General features: G+C 36.4%; 4 protein-coding genes and 1 long non-coding RNA gene across 8 annotated transcripts; all 5 read left to right on the top strand.

Moving 5' to 3' along the window:
• The first annotated feature begins 113 nt into the window (after nt 1–113).
• LOC129312730 (uncharacterized) lies at nt 114–4,768 on the top strand. 2 transcript variants are annotated; one of them, XM_054955413.1, is made up of 6 exons: nt 114–245; nt 1,256–1,635; nt 2,333–2,643; nt 2,759–2,812; nt 3,152–3,636; nt 4,258–4,768. In XM_054955413.1, exons 2-6 carry the CDS (start codon nt 1,328–1,330, stop codon nt 4,576–4,578), a joined length of 1,479 nt encoding a protein of 492 aa, XP_054811388.1. In that variant the 5' UTR covers nt 114–245; nt 1,256–1,327; the 3' UTR covers nt 4,579–4,768. The 2 variants fall into 2 exon arrangements, with proteins under 2 accessions (XP_054811388.1, XP_054811387.1); XM_054955412.1 differs by having other exon boundaries at nt 115–245; nt 1,175–1,635.
• Nucleotides 4,769–6,869: 2,101 nt separating this feature from the next.
• On the top strand, nt 6,870–8,740 carry LOC129312581 (uncharacterized). The gene is made up of 3 exons (XM_054955245.1): nt 6,870–6,994; nt 7,095–7,322; nt 7,785–8,740. Exons 2-3 carry the CDS (start codon nt 7,141–7,143, stop codon nt 8,317–8,319), a joined length of 717 nt encoding a protein of 238 aa, XP_054811220.1. The 5' UTR covers nt 6,870–6,994; nt 7,095–7,140; the 3' UTR covers nt 8,320–8,740.
• A 1,645-nt stretch (nt 8,741–10,385) lies between these two features.
• LOC129312580 (protein IQ-DOMAIN 14-like) lies at nt 10,386–17,472 on the top strand. 3 transcript variants are annotated; one of them, XM_054955241.1, is made up of 7 exons: nt 10,386–10,615; nt 11,166–11,208; nt 11,582–11,679; nt 12,905–13,291; nt 14,166–14,405; nt 14,933–15,064; nt 16,549–17,472. In XM_054955241.1, the coding sequence occupies exons 3-7, from the start codon at nt 11,605–11,607 to the stop codon at nt 17,266–17,268; spliced, it is 1,554 nt and encodes a 517-aa protein (XP_054811216.1). In that variant the 5' UTR covers nt 10,386–10,615; nt 11,166–11,208; nt 11,582–11,604; the 3' UTR covers nt 17,269–17,472. The 3 variants fall into 3 exon arrangements, with proteins under 3 accessions (XP_054811216.1, XP_054811217.1, XP_054811218.1); XM_054955242.1 differs by having other exon boundaries at nt 11,152–11,208; XM_054955243.1 differs by lacking the exon at nt 11,166–11,208.
• Nucleotides 17,473–19,596: 2,124 nt separating this feature from the next.
• Nucleotides 19,597–22,562, top strand: LOC129313704 (stearoyl-[acyl-carrier-protein] 9-desaturase, chloroplastic). The gene is made up of 3 exons (XM_054957020.1): nt 19,597–19,814; nt 20,898–21,402; nt 21,791–22,562. Exons 1-3 carry the CDS (start codon nt 19,684–19,686, stop codon nt 22,349–22,351), a joined length of 1,197 nt encoding a protein of 398 aa, XP_054812995.1. The 5' UTR covers nt 19,597–19,683; the 3' UTR covers nt 22,352–22,562.
• A 3,123-nt stretch (nt 22,563–25,685) lies between these two features.
• LOC129312533 (uncharacterized) lies at nt 25,686–27,520 on the top strand. The gene is made up of 3 exons (XR_008593608.1): nt 25,686–25,979; nt 26,646–26,711; nt 27,261–27,520. It is a non-coding gene; the product is annotated as an uncharacterized LOC129312533 (long non-coding RNA).
• Nucleotides 27,521–27,752: the final 232 nt, after the last annotated feature.

The following is a 27,752-nucleotide window of genomic DNA, read 5'->3' as shown; positions in this document are numbered from 1 at the left end:
GGGGCAATTGAATTAATTGGCCGGTACTTTGCGGTAATTCTCCCTTTGACTTTTCCATTTAACTGGAGGTGGCTAAATTGCATCGTCAAGTATGCATAGCGGATAGCGCTATGCCGCACGTCACGAGTCACCTAGGTTTATACTTTATAACGTTAACTTCTCATTCCGTCCTCCACGCCGCCAACTCCAACCATGGCTCACTTCTCACTTTCTCAGTTCTCACTCACTCCCCGCCCCTCGCCCGGGTACTCCTCTCCTTCTTCCTCGCTCTGCTTTCTTTCTAAATCTTCGCATTACTCAATACGCGTGCACCTAACAATTCCCGCTGCACCAGTTTTTTAAACTGAAGCCAATTCTTTTTCTCTCTTTTCTGTTTCTTCAGTATCACACTGGCCCAAAAAAAAAAAATTTTTTTTCTATGTCTCTATTTCACCCTGCGTTGTTGCCTTCTTCTAATTTCGTCTTCATTCACTCAAATTTGCTGTTTCACGTCTCTCAACCGTGTAACTTCATGTAGTCATGTCCAATCTATGTTGCTTTTAACTCACTAAATTTGAATTTGTCCTTTTCTTTTGTTTTGCCTCTAAATATGTTTGGCGATGCTATTGCTAGCTGTCTGAGGCTTTCATTATTGGCATGTAATAGTCAATCTATGATTAATTACATGTACTGGCAAAGTTTTTAATGTGTTATATTTATGATCACATGACACTTCATTGTCCTGACTTAACGAGGATAGTTTCTCTCCGCTAACGTATTTTTTCTCCTAATATTTTCCCCATTCCATCTTGCTTGCAAATGACAATTTTGATATTGCCGTAATTCTTAGCTTCTAATTGTTTTGACACAACCTGGCTTGGCTTTGCGTTTTGATGTTGCCATAATTCTTAATTCCTGTCTATCTTACTATGAAACAGTTCAACATATTTTACTCCTTGCTCTCAAATCTGGTTCTTTTTTTTATTGTGATCGGTACATCCAAACGTTCGAATTGTAGTCGATAAATTTTCTCGTTCGATTGTCAGGAAAACGAAAGAAAAAAGAAATTCATATCTTGGCATAAGTTAATTGCTTCAGCTTACTTTGAACTATGTTCTTGAAGCCAATTGCTACAAGCTATTAACGAGATTGGTTGATTTTTATTCATGACCCTGAACATTCTGCATTTAATCAGCAATGTCTCGTAGATGTTACCGGGAAAACGGAGCTTAGTTTGTAAAAGACAATCTCATGGGCCCCGCTCGTCCAATTTCAGGCAAGGACAGAGAGTAAACCAAACTTTGCTTTGAAAGTTGCTGCACTAAAGGGCAAGGTGGAAGAGAAAGGTATGAGTAACACGAGTCACTCTCAAAAGCCTATTGTTAAGGTGGAGGCCTTTCTCGATGAACAGATTAAAAGTGCAAAGGTCCCTGAAGAGATGGAGGTTGATATAGTGAGCTGGACAAATAAAGTTGATTTTGCATCAAATAAAAATGATGACCCTGATGCCACTGAACACTCAAGTTCATTTGCCGACACTACGTCTGATCCTGAAACTAGTTCTAGATTGAGTGAAGCTGAAGTGGAGTCAGAGCTCTTAGGTGACAGCGGGTTGACATGCGCCTTTGATGCTTTTGGCTCATGTTTTCCAATGAGGTAATAAAGTGCCTTGATAGGTCATAGATTTAGCAATTGGCATATAATGTTGAAACAAAGAACCCAATTCACATGCATTTGCTGGCCACTGATTTAAGTTACTAATAAATCCATACCATGCACTCAGATGTTCAAATTAGAAGGTTGATGGGTATGATGGGTTATAGCAATTGAAAACTTGACATATTTACAATTGCAGCCTAAAAATATGTTAGATGGTACGGAATTTAAAGGAACATGCAGCTGTGGTTAGATGACACGCCAGTGTCTTGGCTTGAGAATAGGTTCAAATGCTATTTAGACGATGCATATACATTCATGTATGCCATAAAGTCATATACTTGTTTATTGGTTGCTTGTTAGTTTTAGTTGTTAATTGTAACCCCTGTTTGAAGAAGTTATGGCTTTGCAACTAGTAAATGTTGAATTTGTTGGCTAAAGTATTGTCATTACTTTTGTTCTATGTCATCATTTATGCCTTTACAGATGCCATTTTCTTCTGGCTCCATTTGCTTATCTTAAAGGGTATGCCTATCATTTTGGGAATTTATGGTGAATAGTAGGTTCACCTTTTTTTTTTGGTAACTTGATTCCACTATCACAAACATTTTATATTCTGTCCTGATGTATTTTGTATATGCAATTATTATTATCAGAGTTTTTTAATTTTTCATATTAACTTCCTGTGCAACCATAGGAAGAAGAAGCTGACGGATCATTGGAGGAGCTTTATACGACCTTTAATGTGGCGCTGTAAATGGACAGAGCTAAGAATTAAAGAAATGGAGTCACAGGCATTAAAATACAGCAAAGAGCTTGTTGAATTCAATCACAGGAAATGTAAGGCACCTGATCAATTAACATTAGAAGAAATTGGTTCAAAATCGCTACCGTTTACAAGGCCCTTGAGCAGAAGTAAGGCCAAAAAGAGAAGAAAAAGAAAACAAATTGAAGACACAATTGATATAGGATCCTATATGTCACGTCATTATCTTTTCTCTTATCTTGGTATGAACTTCTTTGTACTCATCTTTTCTGATTTTCATGTCTTTCCTTTTTGGTAACTAACTACTTGTGCTCACTTCTGAAAAGTGCATGACGTTTTTTTCCTTATATACTGTAGAGAATAAGAAGTCTGACCCAGATGGTAGCTTGGCTGATGATTTTGGTAATCCAGGTTAGAAATACCGCTTCATTCTGATCCCTCTCTGCTGCACCACATGTTAAGTCTTCTTTTAACATTAATTTCTTTTTTAATTGGGAAAATAAAAAATAAACTGAAATGTTTGGTTTATAAGTCAGCTGCATTATGTTGGAAGATTGTACATGTTGACTTTCTTTTTCTTCCTTCTCTCTTTCTCTTTTGAGAGGAGGGTTCCCGAAAGAGAGAAATTTTCCAGATTATTCATCACTGCCAATCATGATCTGCCAAGTGACTTACATTATGAATTCTGCATTATCACATTTGACATGTATCTAAGGTAGATGACTAATTATCTTCCTATTCTCTGGGCAGTGATTGCAGACCCGCATACTGATTTGACTGACAGATTTAGGATTAATGATGATCAATCTTTCTTTGACTTTAGCGATGGTGATGGTTCCTTGGAGCAGCTCCTTTGGACAATTGAAAATGTACATTCTAGGGTCCACAAGCTGAAGACTCAAGTCGATTTAATCATGTCCAAAAATGCTTTGAAGTTTTCTTCATCAGAGAATTTGAGCCTTCTACTCCATGGTGATGTGCAGACCAGCTCTGCTCATAGTCCTGCATTCTCCGCTGGGAATGGAGACACGGTATCAGCAGGGGCTATTTGTAATTCAGCTCAGCATGCACCTGAGTTTGATTTTGGAGATTTGGTTATGCCTGATAGTGCTGTCTCGAGTTATGGAGAAGCCACAGCTATTCCTGATATAATTGAGAGCACAGTGGGATTATTGTCTGCTACAGATGTTAATGCTACTCTCCCACAGCCCCAGACCGTGGACTCATGTGAAGATGTAAGTTCTCAATCTATGGATAGCTGAAATTTAATTATTTTATGTCCGTTCCTGGTCAGATTACTCATCTTTCCTGATTTTCATGTCTTTTCTTTTTGGTAACCAACTACTTGCGCTCACTTCAGAAAAGTGCATGACATTTTTTCCTCACACACTGTAGAGAATAAAAGTCTGACCCAGAGGGTAGCTTGGCTGATGACTTCTGTTTTGATCTTTTGATGATCTTTTAATGTGTAAAAAAGTGTTATGTAATAATGACAATAAGCATCTTCATTTTATGGTAATCATGTTCATCAGCACGTAAAATCTCCAAGAATTAATGACTTTTAAGGTTTTTTTGGCCTTTTCTGTGTTTCCTTAGAGCAATCAAGATATTGGAATTAGAGTATGGCTGTGCTAAATGTTGCGTAGTTTTCTCATTGTAAATTTAGGCTAGATAGTTACGTGACGTTAGTGCAAATTACGTTGCATGGACATAAAATTGTTGTCAGCAATATATTGTGTGCTTATAATTTATTTTTTTTCCCTCTTATGTCTAGGTAATGACTCTTGATCTTGAAGCTAAGATCGAAGGTTTGCTATCGCATTTGAAAAGTTTCATTTTGACATTGTTGGTTGCAGATGGTAGACAATGTGTTGACACACAATGAAACAGCTGAAGCAGAGGAGCACGCCTTTAAAAGTGTAAATCACAATCCCACTGAGAAGCATCTGGAGGCAGGGAAAGGTGGTCATGAAAGTGCACACACGGCTTCTCTCCCAATGACGGAATCCAATATAGCAGTGAAGTCAGCTTTACCTCACTATCAGGAGCAATCGACGCTCAAATCTTGTTTGTATAAAGACGTACATTTTCCCAATATTAAAAGAAAACGTGGGGAGCGCAAAGCTGGATCTGGTGGTTGGAGCAAGAAGTGTTCAGGGGAACCTGATAGCCAATGAGTCATAAAAACTAGAATAGAGCCTAAATGTAATTCTACTTATCAAGGATCAGACTGGCTTTTCAATTGACTTGGTTTCCGCACTTGTCCTTGTAAACAAGAAGCTGTACAAGTGCGAGGCTTCCTGAAGCAGGCTCTATCCTGATGATACTCTTGCTTGTCAATCACAACAGAAAAGGAAACTAATCTAATTTACCGGCCACTTGTTCAGTCTACAGCCTGAATGCATTTGGCAAGGGCTGGAATTGCTTGTCGACGATTCACTAATCTAATACCCAGAAAATTGAGAAATGAAATAAAAAGTCACCGCTCCGAAAAGACAAAAAAAGTGATGTAAATGTATGGCATTATGCGGGCTGTCCTTGAGAGTGCGATGGGAATCAAAGATTGCACGTGTCAAGTCCATATTTGCTTGTGGATGTGTAATTTGACAAGCGCGCATCATCATCATCATCGTATCACTTTCTATGATAGTGGCAGATCTAGCTGTCAATGAATCTGTTCCCACAATATTCTCCGGAAGCTCGTCTTAACATTAATCAATGTTATGCTTCATTGAAAGACAGAAAACAAACTTTTGAAATTAGACTTTATAGCTGCGTGCTGTATATTTTGTGATGTAATTCCTCCCTTTTTAAATATAAATAATTTTAAAGAATTCATGTATTCATATAATTTAAAAAAGTTGGTTAATCTTAATAATTAGGTATGAAATTAAAAAATTTAGATTAAGATATCCTTATAATTAGTCTTTCATTTTTTTCTAATTTAACAATATTATTATTTAATAAATGATAAATAAGGAAAGATATTATAAATGCTTCTTGAAAATTGTTTTGTTTGCTTGTAAAAAACAAGAAATCATATGAAAGTTTTTGCTTATATTTAAAAATAGAGGGAGTATATATTATAAATTATTTCCAACTATCTTATCAAAATTAAGGAGCATGTAGTTAAATTATTATTTTGTTTGATTTTTTTTTAAATTTATCTTTATTGAATGTATCATTTTTAAAAACATGTTTTATCATATGCAACCATTTATTTTACTCACAGAAAATTGTGAAAAAATAGAATTGAAAAAATAATTAAATATTTTTCTTTTTATGTAAAATAACTAACAAAAAAGATTATTATTAATTTTGTTTTTGGAAGTGACTTATGCATAAAATGAGAAAAGTATTTACCGATCTCTCGTGTTCTCATGGCTCGCACAGATAACTGGTATTCGACCGCCATGAGGTCGCACACTCATTTTCGTCGAAGTCCTCCGATAGGTCGCTTTGCCTTAAATTCCGTGAAGTAAGCGAATTTGCAGCCGCCATGCCATTGTAGCAAGCACCATCTATTTCGTTATGCTTTGGAATGGAAGCTCTTCGTTCCTATCCAAAGTGACTAGAATAATTTCTATGGTCTACAATGTACAAAAAGCAAAAAGACGATGACTCTAAAAATATTCTTTTGACTGTCCCTGCCATCCATTTGGGGAAAAAAAGGATTGGTTTAGGGATGAGTGAAACCAATTAAGGATTTTAATTAATCATAACCCTGCTTGTGTCAGTACTTGAATAAGTCCTACTGGAAAAGCTTTAATCAAGTTTTTTATGCACGACAGAAAATTAATCCCACAAACTTCACGGGCAGCAACAAATGAGGAAAGAAAAACTGAGTTATCAACGAAGGCACCCTCAGCGATCAATATTAAACTGATATCATAAGAAACTACTGCATGTAAAAGGTTATAATCGCATATGAATGAAAGATAAACAATACCTTCATTTGGGATTTTTTTTTTGCCTTAAAAAAGAGAAAAGAAAAGGTCCACTTTTGGTTGTCTGAGACGGCCTGGGGTAATGATATGCAGAAAAAGGTGGTGGAGCTTGCAAAATAATTGCACAGCACGGGTTCATATTAATTGGAAGCGAATTAAATCATTCCTTGTGCACAAGAGCGTTGTTCAAATAGTGACATCCATGTGAAAGTAAGACACGATTTCTTTCTTTCCTTTTCTTTCTTTCTTTTGTTTTTTCTGAATAGGAACAGGAAAATTCATTCACGGAGGCACCGTACAAAGCAAAAACAAAACAGCAAGAAACAAGACCAGTTAATCTAAAGACACACAAAAACCACCCCAAAACTAGCTTAAAGTCATTTGACAGTGTATGAGCCAATTGAGACATACAGTCACGAATTTGTTAGTGTTGGCAAGCAGAGTTAAAACTTCAAAGAGCAGAGTGGTAGTTTGGGTGCTTATGCTATTTATATCATAAAGGCAGGCCGAGCATGTCTCAAGCCAATTAATGTCCTGTGTGACCTGCTCTTGCTGGCAATCATAGATATTTGGGCTAGCTCCTCATGCTTTTCCATGCTCCTGTAAGTAATGAATTCAATAAAGGCATGGGGCTTGGGGCACCCAGGTAATTACTTTAAAAGCAGTATGGTAGTGGCTTTTTTTTTTTTTTTTTTTCCACTTTGCCTTTGAAATTTCGAATCCCTGTCTTTCTCTCTCTAAATCAGAAGGAATCATGCGGCCAAAGCAAAAGAAGGAGGGTTACAATAAAGAATGGGGGCAAAAGAAAAGAAGTACATTGCCAAACCCACCTCAGGATCACAAGTTGGAGAAGAAGGCTCTTCGATTGTGCGTGAAACCCAGATGAAACTCCTTTCCTTTCTTTCTCCACCCTTCTCGTACTTGCATCTGTCTCTGTTCATGCAAGATCCCAAGAACCACGAATCTAACGCAAGGTATGCTCTGTCTCTATTTATCTTTCACGGAACAACCACGCATCCACATAAAATATTTTGGACACACATTGTTCGAAATGTAGGATCGCTGTGCCGTTTATTGTTTTTATATAAGCCGCGATTGTGATCATCACGAGAATATTTACAATCATTAAGTATCGATACCGAACATCAACAATTCAGCCTTGGAAAGGGACAGGGCTTACTTTGAGTGATTCAGAAACAATATAATTCCTCAGGCTCTCGTAAGTTCCCTTTCCTTGAACTAGGCTCATTGTTGTGGGACTTGGACTGTAACAGTCATACTGAATGTTCTGTTTTTGAAGAAAGTATTTATGTATGATAAAATGGGTTGGAAAAGGAGAAAACGTTGGAGAATAAGATTAAGATGGGTAAGGAGTAGGTTGCCAAAAATGAAACAGGTCAAGCATTGCACAGGCATAAACTTGTTTTGGATTGCAGGAAGCCATGGTACCAGAGAGCAATAGGAATGGGGAGCCTGTGGAAATCGATTTCCAAGTCGGTGGCCACGGAAATTCCCAGCGGAAACGAGGGCCAAGTGCCCAGATCAAGTTCCAACTCCAATAAGAACAAGCAGCAGCTAAGAAAATGCACGTCTCTCAAGGTGGCCACTTCCTTCACAAGGGTATGCCTCTGCGCGCCCATCTCTTCCTACAATAAAGTCTTCCGAGCGGAGGTTCCTCCCAGGAGGAGCAACAGTTTCCCCAGAGCGAAACCATTACAGTCTAGCGCCAGCTCCTGTCATGCCCAAGAAGGAATACTTGCCAGTGCCAGGCTCAGCACGGAGGGGAGAAGAGTTTTCAGGGGGAAATCATTGACTGATGATGTCCTCATGAGGAGGTTTGTGATTGAAGAAGAAGCCATGATGCAAATCAGGAGAAGAAATCAAATGGATGTTATTCGAAGGAGTATGGTGAGGAGACACAAGCTCGGCCCTAGTCCCCTGTGCAGAATGGTTTTGGCTGAGCCTCATTAGTCATCACAATCACCAAACCTAATTCATTTTTCTCTCATCCCCTTCATTTTAAATTTCATCTCTATGCACGCTTTTCCCTCACCCAAATTTAAGCATTTTTTTTAAACAAAAAAAGAGTTTATGATGGGGGCGCCCTTGATCAAGAACAAATCTTCCCAACTCACTCCTCCTCCTCCTCCTCGTGTTTTGCTTACAAGACACTCAAACTTGACAGTAAGACCCAGTCGATCAAGGGCAATGCTTATTTAATTTGTATTTGGAGGCCTTGTTAGGTTGTTCAATCGGCGCTAACCAGGCTCTCGTGACGCATTTGCTCTGTCACACATCCCGGCCCAATTATAGTCTTATGGATCTCTGTCGGCCATCCTGTTCACATTTTTTAAGCTAAGCGATACACGTATGATATATTCTTTCAGCTTTCTTTCTCGGAATGGTTTCAAATTCAATTGGTAGTTCTGTTTGATGTAACTCCATTAAGCTCGAATCTAAAGTTAAGTAAGTGATTAAACTGGCAGGATGATGTAAAAAGCACGCTTTCTGAATCAATATATTAATCCCTTAGTTGTTTTTCATTACACATTTACACTTGCTCCCAGTGCAACCCATTAGAATGGCATGTGGAAGTCCGATGATCAATCATTGCCCAAGCAAGTCATTTATCATTTATGAAAATCAGTCAAGAGTCATAGACGGGTAAACAATAGTGATTTGGATCGGCTATGTCATGTTTTGACGCATCAAATGAAAAATGGAGTTATGAGTAGTTGGAAGGAACCTAAAAGAACCTGGCCGTCTTTATTCATAGATATTAAAGAGGCTTTAGAATGGCGTCAGTTGAAACTTTAAATTAATAAGGAGGCGCATCTTTGTTTGTACATAACTAGAAGTTAAAAGATATAGGAATGGGAGGGGATGGAAATGAAGGAGCACCCGAATTGACGAGAAAGCATGTGATGTGGTTGAACGATAATGTTGGATCACCTACCAAAAAAACATGCTTCTGATGACAGCATTTGGAGAGGTGGAAACATTAAATTAAACGCACAAGCTACGACACGGCGGGGAAAATAACACCTCGTTCAAGGAATCTTATAAATTCCCCCGTAATTCAAATGCTCACGCCCAAGCCATGGTTTCTTGATCTCAGTCTTGAGGACTCACGTGGCAAGAGTGGGAGGTATCATCGTGCACAAGCAAGCCTAGATTCAGTACTGTTGAGCAATGTCATATTCAAATGCGGCCCAACAGTTATTTGGCCCATTAGGCCCTTTCAAACCCCATCCCCATTTCACCCATGCACGCTTCGCCAACACTCTCCTTTCCAACAAATGCTGCACGTACTGTAAACCCTCCCCCACTGCACTTTCTAGCGAGTCCCTGCCACGCTTGCTCTCGTGTTATTCAACATCTGACTTGTTCAATTCATTATGATGGATTCAAGGGTTCCATTATTATCATTACAGTAATCTTCGAAAACCAGTATGAACTAGTCTTATAGGCAAGGCAATTCTGATTGGTGAATGCGGGGTGCAAACATTGTCCACACGGACGCGCTGCTTTGGGATTTCATTCTCTCTCTCAACGAGTTCGGGACCTGCGGTCTCTGAATTTGACTCAACAGCACCGTGTACTTGTGAGACCATAATTAAAATTAATTCAGGATGACAAATTCCAAGCCAGTCTTCCGTGAGTTTTACGGGCTTTGGAAGGAGCGTGAGTGGTGGTGGAAAAGTGGAGATTTTTGTGATGCTGATCAGATTATGGGATCAGAAGTGGGTGAGCCAGCGGCAGCAACAAGAATAATAATAATAACAACAAGAAGGGCAGTGATAATAATCTAATGAATAAGGAAGAAAAAAAGATTAGGGAGGAGAGACTACCAAACCCGAGCGTCAACAACAACATAACAGTGTGCGGAGAAATAGTCTTCCCGTTGAAGCAAAGTTAGTTGAAGTTGGGAACATTGAGTGAGGAAGTGGGCAACCTCGCTTTCTCGGTGCCTCATGATGATTATGAAACCAAAAAGAAAGAAAATTATAAATGCAAACTACAAAAGGTAAAAGGTGGCAGCAGGAAAAGTAATTTCATCCGAGCAAGGGAAACCGATTCCCATATTAATATTCCCATAGTCCATCCACCCGACGACCCTCAATCATGTGGTGCTGGAAAGCAGACGCCGGCTGAAAAATTCCGCTTCCCATCCATCACCACCAGACGTTTTCTCTCTGCTCTACCTCCCGCCTTCATTTCCACGTTTTCCACTTCTCGCATTGCAACGCTTCACACCTTCCCTAAGGTATCCCCCCCCCCCGCCGGCCCTCTCTCTCTTCTTTTTCTCTCGAGGATTATTCTAATTATGTTCCTTGCAAATCTAAACTTTCCCTTCCCTCTCATCCTCGGGATCCCTCGTCTGAGCTGCTAGATTATGTTTCCTTGTCACTATTCTTGTCTTTTTTTAAACTATCAGACAACTACTCAATTCACTTCCTCTCCTGCGCTTTTATAACTCGCTGTTTCTTCTCTGCTTTGCAAAATACAAAGCTTTCTTAGATCAACTAGAATTTCCCATGTAAAACCGAAAATTCTTTCTTTTTTTTGGGCTTTTGATTTCATGATTCTACCTTTCTACCTCCTCTTAATTTCGTCTCTAATAAACCCTCTCAGCTCCTTACTGTGTATCCTCAAGAGCTAACTTTGTTAATCCCAGCTAGTATTTAATTTATGAATGTTTATTCTGGTTTCTTCTTCTTCTTCTTCTTCTTCCTTTTGCATAAAGCGGCTTATTTTCCAAGTTGAATGATGGATTTTCCATTTTGATTTCATTGTTTGCCGTTCGTGGCGATCAGCGGCCTGATATGGAGATGCTACGTCCTTGCTTGTGATCGCTTGGTGAGCTTAATTGTTTTTAGCGATTCCTAGTTTAGATCAAGCAGAACAATAATGTGGCTCTTACATGTTATAGTTGCTTGATTTTGTTTGAATCACCCAAGAGCGCGTTTGTATTCTTTCCTCGAATTATAGCCCATCTTTATTTTTTATGGTTATACATCTCTGCGTTGTTATGAAAGATTTATGTGTACTAGAAGTGTAAGTGCAAGAATTTTTTTTGTTCGGACCTGAAATGTAAGAATGGAATATTTGTTTATGGCCAAGCATATCTGATATACGAAGCTTGCTGAGAAGTCATTAATTTGGGCAGTAACTATACGCATGATATACACGAATTCATGAGGTAGGATTTTATCTTCATCATCTTTGGCAGGAAGAAACAGTAATGCCCCTGACATGGGAAAGAAGGGAAGTTGGTTTTCCGCTATCAAGAGAGTTTTCAGTCACCATTCCAAGGAAAAGGTAGTCAATGTAAGTGTTCTCCGACCTTAGTTTTACAAGAAAATGTTCAATTGCTCGTTCTTTATTTATTTGGCATCCCCCTTAAAAGGGAAAAAGCGTTGAAAGCTGGAATTGGGTGCTTCAGACATGTAACAAGTTTAGTAATTCTGGACTTAGTAGTTAGTACCATTAATGGACAGACCTATAGCAATATTGGGAAATTTTCATCATCTTTTAATCTTTTCGTGCAAGAGGATAATTAGACTTGCCATCTTTTATTCCAAATCCCATCCACCCAACCACCTGAGATACATTTTAACTGGGCAAATTTTTCATCATTCTGAACCTTGCGAATTTCTTTCATATCGGTGTTTTTATAACCGGAAAAAGGATCATATGAAATTTTGCTGACTCATCTATGAGTTTGTGTTGTGATGCAAAGGCCAAAACCAACTTCTGTAGTGTTCTAGTCTGAATACAAAACAGCCCTAAAGGTCCCAATAGGAATTAAGGACTTCAAATGATTACTGTCACAGTTTGTTCCTTTGCTACAGAGTGGAACCTTCACTATCTGACTCATGTACAACCTGATACGCTCCTTTAACCCAACTCAGTATCCTACAAACATTCTAATCAGCACAAAACTTGCAACACAAAGCATATACTCTCTCTGATCTTAATTATAGGACAAAGTTAACTAACTTCACAGTTCTTAAGGAATGGTTGTTGATATCTTTAAACTTGTAAAAAAATGTTTGACTTTCCAATTTTGCCCTTCATTAAAATTAATGACCACAATATATTGTGTCTAGGAATTACAACTTGGTGCAATTAAGGAGGGGCAGTATTGGAAAAAATTAACTACTTCACCTTTGCCCTATATTTAGAACCAATAGGGTTTGAAAACTTTGCTTTATAATTAGGATTGGAGGGAGTACATAATAGATGACATCCTAAAACAGCAACATAACTAAACCACATACAAGATAACAACAACAACAACAACAACAACAACAACAACAAAATAAAATGACAATTCTCACGCATCAGTTTGCTTGATCATTTTAATGTTACACCAATTGATGAATTAGTTTTAAGTCTCTCTGCCCTTTCTCTCAAAGCAGGAAGCAAAAGTGTGGATGAGGATACGCATGTATAATCTTCATAAGTTGCCATGTATTTGGTTGGCAGCATGAGTTTCCACTATGTCGATTAAAACATGTATTTATCTCACCAGTTTGAATAATGATGGCAGGATTCTGAAAAGAAAACCACAAAAGAAAAGAAGAAAGGTCTTGGAAAACTAAGGCATGGAGAGACAAATTCATTCATTCCCCTCTTCAGGGAGCCTAGCAGCATTGAAAAAATCTTTGGGGATTTTGAAAGAGAGCAACAATTACTAACTTTCAGGCCTCACACACCTCCTGAGCTGCCCAAAACACCGCCTTTTGTGCCTCTCAGAGCTGCTTCTCCTAGGGCTCCTTCACCAAAGACTGCTTCTCCAAGGGCTCCTTCTCCAAAGGTTGCTTCTCCGAGAGCAGCATCTCCTAGGAGGATCGTTCATCATCATAGACCAGAACCAACGCTAAGGAACCACCATGCCTCAGCAACTAAGATCCAGGCTGCATATAGAGGTTATATGGTAAGTTCTCATGCTATTAAGTACCCATACAGTTCATTCTTCAGTAACTGTAAATTCTTGAAATTATAGTAGAATAATGTAGATCATTCTTCTCCATGTAAAAGCACACCCTAGCATTTAAAGAATGGATTATAAGTGCACTTCATTTGCAAGTTTTGTGGTGAAAACTAAGGTGGCCTGTTATTTCTGGCAACCTGGGAATTTGTGGGTGTGAGTAGGCTTTGAATATTGTGTTAATTAATTTTGAGAAAATATATGGTGATATCTTAATTTGGAGCTGAAATAAATTGAGTCACAATTTTTCAAGAAAGATGCCTCATTAACAATTATAAGGAACAAGTCACATTTTTGTGGCTTGTAAATATTGGGGAATAATTTTATACTATATTTGGTCCTATTTATAAGGCCCCATCTAGAAGTTTTTTATGGTCCTATTTAGAAGTTTTTTATAAGACCTTTCACAAAATCTAAGATGCATTAATTAATTATTTCCAGCTATGCCTTTCATGTTTATAACTTACTCTCTTTAACTTGGAAGAAGCATATTTGACTTTGCAATATAGGTTAAAGACAAGGATAATTTTGGAATGCCATGACAATTTTTGATAAAACCAAGAACATTAGCTAATTTGTACTGCTTTTCTTAATTTGTATAATTTACTTAAAATGGCCATATAAATAGACTAGAGGGAGTATTATACAAACATGTTTTTTCTGTGTATTGCATAGAATCTAAGAAATTAGTCGCATTCTTCACAACTTGTAAATAGTGCTATTTGCTATCAATTTTATATTTTGTATTGATGATTTTACTTGCTCTGCATTGATATAACACAAGGGACCCAACTCATGTGATTTAATAGCTGTTGTACAGGCTAGGAGGAGTTTTAGAGCTCTGAAGGGTCTGGTGAGGCTTCAAGGAGTGGTAAGAGGACAGAATGTGAAGAGGCAAACCATGAATGCCATGAAATACATGCAGTTGTTGGTTCGGGTTCAATCTCAGATTCAATCCCGGAGGATCCAGATGTTGGAAAACCAGGCACGATATCAAGCTGAGTACAAGAATGATAAAGAAGTGGCAAGTACCTTGGGCAAGTTGACTTTAGGCCATGGAGTAAGCCCTCTGACTTGGTTAATGAAGTTCCTTGACTTATAAGACTGATGCTACTCCAACCTGCACGCTCTGAAATTGCTGATTGTTGGGCTCTTACTAGATGTTGCATCTTTTCAAGCATGCATACCGTAATCAAATTTGGTTTTTAAGAGATAGTTTAATTACTAATCCATGGCGGGAGCTTGCTTGTGCCAAGAAGCAAAGCTTTGCAGACTCAATTTATTCCCTTCAAAGCTAAATGTCTCTTCCTTTGTAGGGGTACCATAGTGGCTTGATACTGCACAATTATGAGATTATGCAGTCATATCTATTAACAGTTTGATTGATTCAACCATAGACCACTGTACTCTTGCTTATGATGTCTATCATGCTAGTTTTAGATTTAGTATATAAAGCTCTAGAAAAGTGATGTTGTGTTCTCCTTAAAATACTCCTGTTATTAATGTGCACAGGCTTGTATTTCCAGTTCCCTAATGTTTATGCAAATGAAGCTAAATCATCTTTTATAAGTTGGAATTTTGTTTCAGTCTGAAGCAGGTAACAATGAAGATTGGGATGACAGCTTACTGACGAAAGATGAAATAGAGGCAAGGCTGCAGAGGAAGGTACAAGCAATCATCAAAAGAGAGAGAGCAATGGCATATGCATATTCCCATCAGGTGCTGCTCTTCAACTCATTCTCCAATGTCAATTTAGAACAACTCTTTATGCTTTTCTTTCTTTTTCTTTTATTATTTGTTGTCAATAAAGACACAAAAAGGCACATATTATATTATTAATACTAAATAGGATATTGTTGTGGTCTATCCAGTGTATAAAGGACTGAACCACACCAGCCAGACCAAAAAAACTGGTTATTGGTCCCAATTTGGACAAAGGGGTTGCTCACCCCAAAAGAGAATTGGTTAAGTATTGGTGAAACCCGTCATGAAGTTGTCAAAATTGGTGGTCCTATCGGTTCAAATTGGTTGATTTTTCTTAATAATTGAAAATGTTTCTATGTTATGAATTTAATCAATTTATTCATAACATACCTAATCAGCATTGTGAAATGAGTGCTAGTGGGCAAATGGTCAAGAGATATACGTGTGTATATTATAAAATTATAAATTATAAAATAAGTATATACATTACTGTAGTTTACATCTCATAACTATTGCATTTTTATTCTTAAAATTATGAAACATAAACTTTTTAAATTTTATTTTTTTCTTCTTATCTTCACACACTTTCTTTCTATCTTTTTTTTTTTTAAATTATTGTTGTTTTATTTTGGAAATCAATTTTTAATATATTTTTATTTCACTTTTTAGGGTTAAATTGCATTTTTGCCTTGGAAGTATCCCTAGAGAAGCTATGGGCATCTTAAAAAAATTATGGAGAAATGTAACACAATTTCTTTTTAAACATTAATTCAAGTGCAGGTCAATAGACTTTTTTGGATCCAACATTGACTTAACATTACCCTTAAAAATGGACATCATTAAACCAAAATTCTAAAAGATTATGTCCTACATTACTCTATAATTTTCTTTAAGTATCCATAGCTCATTCAGGAATACTTTTGTGGTAAAAATTCACTTTAACCTTTTTTTTTTAATGCTTTTTATTTAAAGTAGCAACTAGTAAGTATGTAAATTAACATATAATAATTTTATGACAACTAATGTGGTCAGGTTTAGCCATAGTTCCACCATTGAATCATGAATTGGCATCTTAGTCGGTCCAATGGTCGACCTATTTTTTAATACCTTAGGTTTATCTTCTTTCCAACATGGTTTTCTACCTTATCAAAGCTAACTAAGATTTTGGTGATCTAACTCAGTTCATGCCACCAGCCTCACTACTGACTTCCATATAGTGAGGCCTTACAAGCAATTAATTGTGCAAACATCATCAAGACCAGTAAAATTACTTTATATGTGCAAATTTTGGCTTGCCAGATATGTCACAAGATTCATATGGATTGTCTGTTATGTTTTATTTTTGCCTGAATTTTGTCTGTCATGTGGCATGTGCACTTTGAAGAACGAGGCAAGTTCTTGGAACACTAATTAGAAAAACATCTGCTAGGTTAAGTAGGACGGCCTGATTGATTTAAGATATCTCCAGAGTGTGGTGATTATGTTGACTTTGCCTACAGTTGTGGAAAGCCACTCCCACATCAACACACACACTGGGGTCAGATATGCGATCCGGGGGATTTCCATGGTGGTGGACCTGGTTGGAACGGCAGCTGCCCTCAGCAAATCCACAAGGAGGCCAGGTCTTGAAGAATTTTCAACTTACACCTCCCAGACCATATTCTGAACAGAAGACTAGTCCACAACCTGCCTCAAGCACCCATAAGCAGCACCGCTATGCGTTAGATAATATGGATACAGCCACACCAAAATCCAGTAAATCGGCTGTAGTGTCGTCCGCAAAACCAGCTAGAACCCCACAAGCAAACAGCTCGAGCTTGCCAAAGTATTCGAGAGCAAGGGTGGGGGGGACTGATTCACCTTTTGATGTGCCACTCAGGGATGATGATAGCCTCACAAGCTGCCCACCATTTTCAGTACCGAACTACATGGCTCCAACTCTATCTGCCAAGGCCAAAGTACGTGCTAGTAGTAATGCAAGAGAAAGTTTTCCCGGGACTCCTAACTCTGAATCAAAGAGGCGACTTTCATTTCCTCTTACGCAAGGAATTGGATCCTTTAAATGGACAAAAGGTTCCTTGTTCCCGAGCAAGGATCCTAGGTCCCAAAGGATGTTAGATAAGAACCAGTCACTTCAATCTTTAGGAAACTTGAGTGTGGATTCAACGGTGTCTTTACCCGCAGGGGTCGGAAGGAAGCCGTTTAACAGATTTGCGTGATTTTTATTTTGTGGTGTATTCTTTTGGCCTATTGTCCATGGCGTTTTTATGAGTTATATCATGATTTGAGTGTATGATGGTAGTTTGAGAAAAAGGATACATTTGTAAACTAATAAAGAGAGAGATGATAGGAAATGACGGTGTCGTTGTGATATATAGAATTTGGTTTTTATTGAATGGTACCACATAAAATTCAATTTGGTACGCCTTTAGTGTATGTGGAATTCATATGATTGTACTATGTCCGAGAGCCAGAATGGGTTGTTGGTATCACTTGGAAATCCCGTGTTGTTGTGGAAGCGTTCAAAATTAATTGGCTTCGGACAATAGGACTCCGAGGAACATATATGCTTTAATGGGTGGTCGCACCGACGTAAACTCACCCCATAAACTGCCGCTCTGACCACACGAACGTCGTACAAGATGGCCGTGACACACAATCTTGTTTCTTTTTCTCGACTTACATGCGTGCAAAAGATCATGAAAAGGGCCCATATACATTTACCCCTGCATGTTAGGAAACAAAGAAAATCACGACCCTCTTGATTATTCAAAGATCATCAAATGCGGCTTTACCATTAAAGATAAGCGCGCAGATCCACGTTTTTTTCCTGGTTTGATTCGCCAAGTGGTAGGTTCTGATGCGTAGGAGTTGACTTGGAATGCTGTCATATCGCCTCGCCGCTCTCGCTGTACCAAAATAGCAAATAGGGGGAATGACATAAAAATTCTTGAAAAATACCAAGATTCTTTTACAATTTAAGTCTCAGGAAATTTTCTAGTAAAAAAAGAAAGAAAGAAAGAAGTATCAGCAAATTTGCTATTAAAATTTCAGAAATTTATAATTTAAAATTTTTTATTTACATTAATTTTCTTACAAAATTTCTATTTGTCATTTTACTTAACAAATATCCGGGTCGTGCTGCTAGCGGCTGCATACCAGATGCACCTAACATTGATTTGGATCCTGCATGAGTCTACGTCTATTTGTGAATCCCGACCCTCTTAATTATTCGATCTTATCAAAATTGGTCGGCATTAGTAGTATCAGACTTTTATGATTTTTTCTTCAAATTTTTTTTTAAATATAACGAATTATACTTTAATTCACAACATTATATATTTAGTTTTAATTTAATCTAAAAAATATGACAACAAAAATATGTATACATAATTACATATTAATAGTTTTGGTAAAATATACTGACATCCTTTTTTGTTTTGTTAAAATTGCAATGACCTCCCATCTGTTTGTAAAACCTTTATTTTTTTATATCATACGCATGTATTCTCTTATGATCATATTCAATATACACTTAATCACTAAATGTAAACATATATTTTAATGAGAATTTTAATTTTGGTTCGCTACGATATGAGGGATTAATCCCTTACACTAGGCCTAACTTATCATTGATTTTTTTTAAAACTTACACTTTAGCTCAATTCTTAACTAATTAACATTGTATTAAAATTTTAAAAGACAAAAAACTTATATATTTTGCCTTATATACTTAATATGCTTATTTTCAATAAAATCAAGACATATGAATTGTTTATAAATTATTTATTCTATAATTAATTCTTGCAATTGATTTTATTAACACATTAAGATCCAATTGTCATGATTTAATTGGATGTAAGTATATTAAGTGTATAAAATGAAGTACATAAGTCTTACCCTTAAAAAAATAAACTTAAAATATATTGATTAATTTATCTCTTATTACACTAAATCCCTAATTTATTAAGTTTTCTCACAAGTATTTGAAATATTATTTTAACCAACTTATATATATTTATTTTTTTAAAAAATACTAAATAAATACATTTGCATAACTAAAAAATTTAAAATATGAATAACAAGGGTAAAAAATCCATTAAATTTTTTTCGGTGGCTTGAATGATTGTTAGATAATATCTATGTATGTTTAAAAAGAATATTTTGATCCAATATATATGAATTAATAATCAACCAACAATTAGATAGATGAAAGTGAAATTTTAACAATAAAATGGAGCCATATATTTTGTTATTATTGATTCTAGAAAAACTTCGTAAAGAAAAAAAAAAAAGAATGTCTGGGATTGAGATAACATGCAAGAGACATCTATATATTTTGCTCATAATATTTTTGGTCGCACAACAGAGTTTCCAATTTGGGCATAAAGGAGGCGCTCATATTAATTAACCAAGAGATTAATAGAGCGATTTGTTTTGTGTGGAGAACGCGAATATGGGCCTGGAGATCTTGGGCTAGGCCAGCCCAGAAGAAGATAGTCAGAAAGAGGACACGAATAGCCTATTTAAGGCTGTCTGTGGCGCGGGGGGGTGACAAGAGCAAGGCAAGGCAAGGCAAGTGAAAAGGAAAGCAAGGCGGAGAGGAGACATCGCATCATCGCACGACAGCAAGAATGGCTCTGAAACCCACCCCTCTCTCTTGCCGATCTCCCAAGTTCAATATGTCTTCCTTTGCCCTCCCTCAGATGGCAACCCTCAGATCTCCCAGGTTCATCATGGCCTCCACCCTTCGTTCTGGTTCCAAGTCAGTTCTCCGTCTCTTTCGATCTCTTCTCTTTTCCTTCTTCCCCTATTTCTATTTCGTCTCTGCTCCTTCGCTTCTTTTTCTACTCATTCATACATGCATCTTCTTTTTGCATCTCTCCACCTTTCTATTTTCAATAATTAGAACTTTCTTTTCTGCCTTCTCCTTCTCTTATTTCTTCTACATCTTCTTTCCTTTTAGCTATCGAATCTAAGCCTCTTTTCATTGCCAAATATTTCATGTTTCTGCCCCTTACCCTTGTTTGACGTGCTTTTGATAACAGGCCTACTCATTCTCAGGGGCCCCTTAGTGGTTACTATTATTGATATCTCCATTTAAGGAACCTTGGTCTGTAGAACTGTTAGACTGATACCTCGGAGTATCATTCAACCTCTTCGTAGTTTCATTTTCAATCTTTTGGTTGGTAATTGGATGGTTGGGGGTGGTTCGATCGAAGTCGCTCATTTTTCTATTTTCTTGTGATTAGTAGTTTTGATACGTGTCTTGGTGTTTATCTTTTCTTCGGTTGGTGAGGATTAGGAGTAGCTGAGACGCATTTGATAATATCTCATTTACACATTGAAATTTTGTATACTTATTTATCCCTTATGGACCCTTGGTGGGTAACACTTGAGGGAATTATATGTTCAATTTTGAAACCAACTGGACCTCGGAGTTGCCCTGCTTGCTGGCAGATTTTTTTCCCTTGAGGATTTTTCTCATTGTATTGGAATTGGTTAGCAAGGACATTGAGGTTAGGATACCCAATATTTTAGTAAATTGTGTATGTAGATAACAGGATTGGATGAAATGTCATATGGTGGTTGATTTTGGTTGAGCCTTTCAGTAAATTATTGAGAGAGACATGAAGTGTCTTGCTGCGGAGGTTACAGTTTCCCAAAACCTGCCCTTTTTTATAATATAACGTTGTTCCTTTAAAAAAAAATATTATAGTTAGAGTAAATGAATTCTGGTCTTCATGTTGTTGGTATGAGAAATCTAGTTTATGTGATAAATTTAATGTGTGCATTGCTGGCATCGTCATATAATAGTTATAAAACATCATCTAAATTCATTTTGTAGAGAGGTTGAAAATCTCAAGAAGCCTTTCATGCCTCCCAGAGAAGTGCATGTCCAAGTAACCCATTCTATGCCACCCCAGAAGATTGAGATATTCAAATCTTTGGAGGCTTGGGCAGAAGAGAACATCCTGGTTCACCTTAAGCCTGTGGAAAAATGTTGGCAACCACAAGATTTTCTACCAGAACCTTCATCAGATGGTTTTGATGAGCAAGTAAAGGAACTGAGAGAGAGAGCAAAGGAGATTCCCGATGATTATTTTGTTGTACTGGTAGGAGATATGGTCACAGAAGAAGCCCTGCCAACTTACCAGACAATGCTTAATACCTTGGATGGAGTTCGTGATGAAACAGGAGCCAGCCTTACTTCCTGGGCAGTTTGGACAAGGGCATGGACTGCTGAAGAAAATAGACATGGTGACCTTCTCAACAAGTATCTTTACCTGTCTGGACGAGTTGACATGAGGCAAATTGAAAAGACAATCCAATACCTAATTGGATCTGGAATGGTAAGATCATGTGTTACATATGGTGGCTTATCGCCTTGACCCTTTTAGTCAATTCTTTATTATTAGAGAATCAAGCAGCTGTGCTATGTCAAAGAAACTCGTGCATACATATGCACATGCATCTGGATATATTAATGTGCTTGCAGATTCGCGTATACTTGCATGTTCATAAATGAGGTATTCGCTTGAGGACATCTTCCTCACTTCTTGGGCTGGCCCAGTCAAAAGGACCTCAACAGGATCATTTTAAAAAAATCCATTATATGGTTCAGAGTTCAGACTATAGTTGAATTTTAAATTTATGATCCACTGAGTATATTTCTGTAATTGCTGCACTTTCCATATTTCTGTTCAGTTTTATTATTTTTCAATTGATGTCCATGAATAGGATCCTCGGACTGAGAATAGCCCCTACCTTGGGTTCATTTACACTTCATTTCAAGAGAGAGCAACATTTATATCCCATGGAAACACCGCCAGGCTCGCTAAGGAGCATGGTGATATTAAGTTGGCTCAGATATGTGGTACAATTGCATCAGATGAAAAGCGCCACGAGACTGCCTATACGAAGATAGTGGAAAAGCTATTTGAGATAGATCCTGATGGAACAGTATTGGCATTTGCTGACATGATGAGGAAGAAAATAACCATGCCAGCGCACTTGATGTATGATGGCCGGGATGACAACCTGTTTGAGCACTATTCTGCTGTTGCGCAGCGGATTGGGGTCTACACTGCCAAGGACTATGCTGATATACTTGAGTTTCTGGTAGGCAGGTGGAACGTGGAGAACCTAACTGGACTATCAGGTGAGGGGAGGAAGGCTCAGGATTTTGTTTGTGGGCTACCAGCAAGAATCAGAAGGCTGGAGGAGAGAGCTCAAGGAAAAGCCAAGCAAATGCCAAGCCTTCGATTCAGTTGGATATATGACAGGGAAGTACAACTTTGAATACATTAAAGAGCGTTATGTTCATTCTCTGGCTCCTGCCTCCTGTTCTGAGAATGCTGGAATGCTGGAACATGTGAAAGCAACCATTTTGCCGTTTCTTTTTCGTTTTGTATGTTGTCTTTTAGCGTAAGGTGAATTTGGGATTTGGTGGCTTGCGTAGTTCACTTGTTAAGCTCAAGCTTGTTAAGCAGGTAGGGCCTCTTCTTTCTTATGTTAGTGTGGTCGAAGCAAACGTTCTTTCTACCAATTTTGAAGATGAAGAAATGGTTTCTTCAAACGCTTGAATTTCCAAGGCGATTCTTCAGGAGAATCACCATAAGCAATCTCTCTTTTTGGGCAAACTTGAAGAGTTAACAGTTATAAAAACAAAAGCTACAACCTGATACTAGTCCGTTAAGTGATGAACAATATGAAATTTAAAATAAAATAAACACTAGATTTAATGCACGGTGGAACATATATTTATGTAATTTTTAACTGTTCCTTACGGTCTTAAGTGGCTTAGTGAGGGCGTTTATTTTGGGAATTAAAACGTTTCATGGTTGGGAAAAATGGTTAATATGTTCAAATGAGGGCTATGTTTTTCCAAATCAAATGAATGATGTGTTTACTTATTTTCTCTTCGACTCTTAGCTTTGTAAATTTGATGGTCCTATAATGGGATAGGCAGCCTATCTCATGATAGGATGGGACTATCAAATTTTAGTACGACCCTTCTGCTTTTGCATTGCTAAAAGTGTAATGTTTTTTTAAATCATAAAAAATATAAGGCTTCATTGTATCATGGCTCAAAATACTGAAATGTCACTGTTTTTAATCTACAAGTTAATAAAAAAAATATTTGTAATTGAACACATACCAAACAAAAAATTAAAGATTTACCCTCTCATCTTTTGAAATGGGTAGTGTAACATCTTAAATTTTAATTCAAGAGTTAAATTAATTAACTAAGATATTTAATTAGTTAATTAGGTGATTAGGAGTCAATATTAGAACTTGGATGGCCCTTTGGGCCTATTGGACCTTTTAGAAGGGCTAGAGTAAGATTTAAGAGAGTTTTGGGCTATTTTGGACCCAGACTAGAGGGTTTTAGTGGTACTGCTTATTTTAAGCTATCCGCTATTACGGATGGTGCAATTTGCCTTAGCGGACGGGACAAAATTTTAAATCCTAAATTTGCTAGATGAAATCCCAGACAAATGATTTTTGAGAGTTTGGACAAGAGCAAAAAGAACTTTGCTAGGGTTTTATTTTGGAGGTCCCTAGGAGTGTCTTGAAGTTTATGAATTATTGGGTAAGGCCCCTTTCTTCTTCTTCTACCTCCACTTGTGCATTTTTTTTGTGTAATTTTTGGGTTGAGGAGTTAATATCCAAACTTGTGGCTAAGCAACAACCTTTTATTAAATTTAAATGGAGTCTATGGATACTATTTAATGGTCCTATAATCCTATCTTTTGGTCTTGATAGTTGCAGCTTTAAATGCTATTAATGAGGGGTTTAGAGTTAACTCTAAAGCTAAATAATTAAGTTTAAGCAAATAAAGGTAGTTGACAATGATTATTAAGATTAATGGAAGTCAAAGAAGCTAATGGAAATGAGTTTTGGGCTTAGTTATACTTAATCGTGCTTAATAAGAGATTTAGGACTTAATTATGGTTAAGGGTTAATTAATAACAATCAATTATTAATGTTGTTTTGGATTATTGTTGTAGACTAATTATGCTTCGAGCTAGTATTCGAAGAAGCTCTATCAAAAAATTCAAATTAGACTCTTAGGGTGGTAACCCAAGAGCGAAGGCAATTGGAAATTTGATTTAAGTAGATCATTGTGTTTGCAAAAGTTGTATTAATGGTGTTAATGTTTTGGCATGAGCAAATAAGAGCATGATGCTGAAATTGTTTAGCTATGAATTTGATACATGAGTGATGGAGTACGCCTTTTTATGATAAACTGCACTTGATGATTAATTATATATAATTATCACATAATCATATAATTAGAAATTGTTGTGCTTGGATTGGTTGTGTATTAATTCCGTGATTATGAAGCGTTGAATCATTATGGATTTTGCTATTTTATGAGTTATGATAAGCATATAAGTTCTAGGATAATATGAATGTTGAATTAATGAGATTTGCATCAATTTGTGTTTGTATATGTCAAATGGACTTACATGATCATGATAGGTGGAAACTCACAGGGGTAATAGATGGCTATATTGGTAAAATTTACATGGTGTAACCTCTATTAAGCTTATGTATAATGGTCGGCATATTTAATTTCTATATGTGCTTAGTATTGTCAATAATCTATAGGTGTGGCATGGGTCAAGCATGTCATTTAGTATCATCGGTTCCTGAAGGTGACATTGTGAGCTAAGCACTTATAACACCTTAAAATTTGAGTAAGGGAGACTCATGGTTTGAAAGTGAGTGTGAGAGCTTTTGGTATGGTGACCCCTTACAATTGGAAAGTGTGGTTAATCTAGTTATAGGGACTAAACCTATATGAGTTGATAGCCCATAGGTTTAATCAAAAGATATAAGGGGAATATAAGGCAATTGCATCGATTATGTGACATTTAATTTTGAAATAAATTGTGATTAATGAGTAGTGTGTCCTATGTATTATTGTTTGCTTACTTGATTGTGATTATCACACTTTAATATGCTTTGATTAGATTTCTTGATTATTGAGATTGTTTAATCTCATTCCCATTACTTATATCTTTTTAAGAGAAGCTAAGGCAAATGACAAAAGGGAGGCTTTAGAGGCCAGTCACTAGATACCCTATTTGTATTATCTCCAATACTTAATTTTATGTAATGAAGTTTATATTTGCCAATATAGGATAATTGTAACCTATTAACTATAGGTCATTTGCATGTGAGCCTTAATTGTTGATTGAGCATTTTAGTTTGGTGGCTTTATGTTTTAGGGAAAAGGCTCGGCATGCAAAATGTATGGTGTGATTGAATGTTATATTTTGGCATATAGATTAACATCATGGCATGTTTGTACATGGGAAGTTTATGTTGTGGAATGGTAGAGTTAATGGCTTGTGAAAGGAGGCACTTGATGTAACATCCTGATTTTTTATATAATAAAGAAATTGTGGAATTTAGGTTTTGAGAAAAAAAAATGATAATAATAGGAATTTATATTATTTGAGGTTATTTAGAAATAATATTATGGTTAGGTATTTAATTATGAATTTAAAAATTTAAATTTAAAACTACATAAGCAATATTTAGTTAAGATATAATACATAAATAATTTTTTTTATGTATGTGTTGAAAAAAAAAAGAGAGAAGGTAGAAGGAACAAAAAAAAGGGGGTGGAAGGTTGTTGTTTCTAAGTCCCACATTGGTTAGATGAGGGAAGAGAAGAGGTGCCTTCATGTATAAAAAGGAGGGGGTGTGTGCATTAGGAAGCATGAGAGGCTAAGATGCAATTTAGAGAAAATTGCAACTTTTGGCCCAAAGGTTTGAATAATTAAATTCAAACCTATAGTTTTTTTTAATATAATTTTGGGACTTACAATCCCATTTTTATATTATTTTTCTCTCTTCCTCTCACGTTGCTCGGCGTTTTCTCGCAAGGGGGGATTATTTTCTTTTTCTTCAGGTATGTTCTAACTTTCCTGTTTGGATTAGTATTTAAAAATTTATTTAATTACAAAATTAATTTTGTAGTTATTTTCTAAATAATATTAGCTTTCTAGTGATATGATTATTTTGTAGGATAGAGTAAATATTTTGATTAGGATTTTTCTATAGGATAGTTAATCTGATGATATGATGGATTAAAAATATAGGTTAAAATTCTTAGGGATATAAAAAAATATTATAGAATATTTTCTTAAGGTTGAAACTCATGTTTAAGAATTTTTGAGTTAAAATCTAGATCTATATGGTTGAATTTATGTGGAATCTGAGACGTAGGGATAAACCTATGATTATTAAATATTTATTTAAGTATGAATAGGTATTTTTGAGGTTATAGAAAGGTGATTTGAGGCTTTAGGATAATTTTAAAATTTTTAATTTATTTTTGGATGAATTTTTAGAATATAGAAGGATGAAATTGTGATACTAGAAGTGAATTGAGGATAAAAAAAAATAGTTCATTAGGGTACGAGAATTTTAGAAAAGAATTTGAGAAGTTAAATGAGGCATAAATCTTAAATTAGTGTTAATATGGACTATAGATCTAAAACTTTCTAACTCTTTAAATTAGAGTTATTTATTTTAATGTAAAATTAATATATAGTATTGTGAAATAATTATGTAGATTATATTGACAAAGATAGTGGTGAAAAAGGAGTTGTGAAGGGGAACTTGTTATTCAAGACACAAGGTAACCATTATTAATGTGTTGTGATGAGTGTGTTTGTGAATGGTTATGTGTTGTTTTGTTGTTTGGAAAAATTATGAATTATTGAAAATAAATACTGTATATACCTGTTTGAAATCATTGCCAAGTGGGTTAAAAATTTATTTTTGTTTATCATGATGAGATATTATTGTTCGGATATATTCCTGTTTGGATATTTGAATGATGCATGACTTGTCAGGGTATTTTAATGTATGGTGTTAATGGGAATTTCTGTTCGGTTAATTATTACCACGTGGTAAGCCCTCATTGGACCCAATGAGTGGCGTGTCGCTTGGTCCAACTCACCTTTGGCCGGGTGATTTGGCGTCCGAGCATGGCGAAAGGAGGATATAAGGTGCAGTCATGCAAATTAAATACTTGTTCGGTTTGTTTGAAAGTATTGTTCGGTTAAATGTTTTGTGTGCCCACTTAGCAATCGCATGATTAGTTACATCCGCATGCATTATTACATATTAATTTTTGGTTACTGGGACTTTTAAGTCTCATTCCCCGTGGTTAATATTTTTACAGGAGCGAGTCCGGCCGAGAAAGCACCAGAGGTGTAACTGTGGTGTATGAGACACCATCTTTTACGTTGCCTCTTATTTTAGATTATACAATGTATCTTGTGCCAACTTAGGACATATCTTCTTTGTGAAGCATGTAAACTCTAATCCTTTTTATTAAAAGTATTTATATGACCAAGAGGATTATGTCTGTCCCTCTTGATTTATGATCTGATTTGAATAACATGCTATGAGGATCATGTCTGTCCCTCATGGTTCTAATTATTTTTTTTAGATATTTTAAGACCTGTGGTATATTATCTTGGATGTATCGTGGTAGAAATTTTTCTACCATGATAAGGGTTCAATGAAAAAAAAATAAAGAAAAAAAATGATTTCTTGAATTAATAATTTGTGAAAAATCGGTCTGTAAATTTGAGGGTGTTATACTTGATAGATGTCTTTGGATTAAGACTTGGTTGGTGCTAAGTGTTTCAGGATCCTTGTTAGATACTGA

Source organism: Prosopis cineraria, unplaced genomic scaffold (genome assembly GCF_029017545.1).
Source record: "Prosopis cineraria cultivar Desert tree isolate PC_DT_omini unplaced genomic scaffold, ASM2901754v1 PC6, whole genome shotgun sequence".
Lineage (NCBI taxonomy): Eukaryota > Viridiplantae > Streptophyta > Magnoliopsida > Fabales > Fabaceae > Prosopis > Prosopis cineraria.
This window is presented reverse-complemented; position numbering and strand designations above follow the sequence as displayed.

What these genes read in the sequence shown, in the direction of transcription:
- LOC129312730 (XM_054955413.1), top strand. Translation starts at nt 1,328, where the DNA reads ATGAGTAACACGAGTCACTCTCAAAAGCCTATTGTTAAGGTGGAGGCC. An exon ending in GGCTCATGTTTTCCAATGAG is followed by an intron (nt 1,636 to 2,332) that starts GTAATAAAGTGC and finishes GTGCAACCATAG; the next exon opens with GAAGAAGAAGCTGACGGATC. An exon ending in TTATCTTTTCTCTTATCTTG is followed by an intron (nt 2,644 to 2,758) that starts GTATGAACTTCT and finishes TATATACTGTAG; the next exon opens with AGAATAAGAAGTCTGACCCA.
- LOC129312581 (XM_054955245.1), top strand. Translation starts at nt 7,141, where the DNA reads ATGGGGGCAAAAGAAAAGAAGTACATTGCCAAACCCACCTCAGGATCA. An exon ending in AACCACGAATCTAACGCAAG is followed by an intron (nt 7,323 to 7,784) that starts GTATGCTCTGTC and finishes TTTGGATTGCAG; the next exon opens with GAAGCCATGGTACCAGAGAG.
- LOC129312580 (XM_054955243.1), top strand. Translation starts at nt 11,605, where the DNA reads ATGGGAAAGAAGGGAAGTTGGTTTTCCGCTATCAAGAGAGTTTTCAGT. An exon ending in CCAAGGAAAAGGTAGTCAAT is followed by an intron (nt 11,680 to 12,904) that starts GTAAGTGTTCTC and finishes TAATGATGGCAG; the next exon opens with GATTCTGAAAAGAAAACCAC. An exon ending in AGTTGACTTTAGGCCATGGA is followed by an intron (nt 14,406 to 14,932) that starts GTAAGCCCTCTG and finishes ATTTTGTTTCAG; the next exon opens with TCTGAAGCAGGTAACAATGA.
- LOC129313704 (XM_054957020.1), top strand. Translation starts at nt 19,684, where the DNA reads ATGGCTCTGAAACCCACCCCTCTCTCTTGCCGATCTCCCAAGTTCAAT. An exon ending in ACCCTTCGTTCTGGTTCCAA is followed by an intron (nt 19,815 to 20,897) that starts GTCAGTTCTCCG and finishes TTCATTTTGTAG; the next exon opens with AGAGGTTGAAAATCTCAAGA. An exon ending in ACCTAATTGGATCTGGAATG is followed by an intron (nt 21,403 to 21,790) that starts GTAAGATCATGT and finishes GTCCATGAATAG; the next exon opens with GATCCTCGGACTGAGAATAG.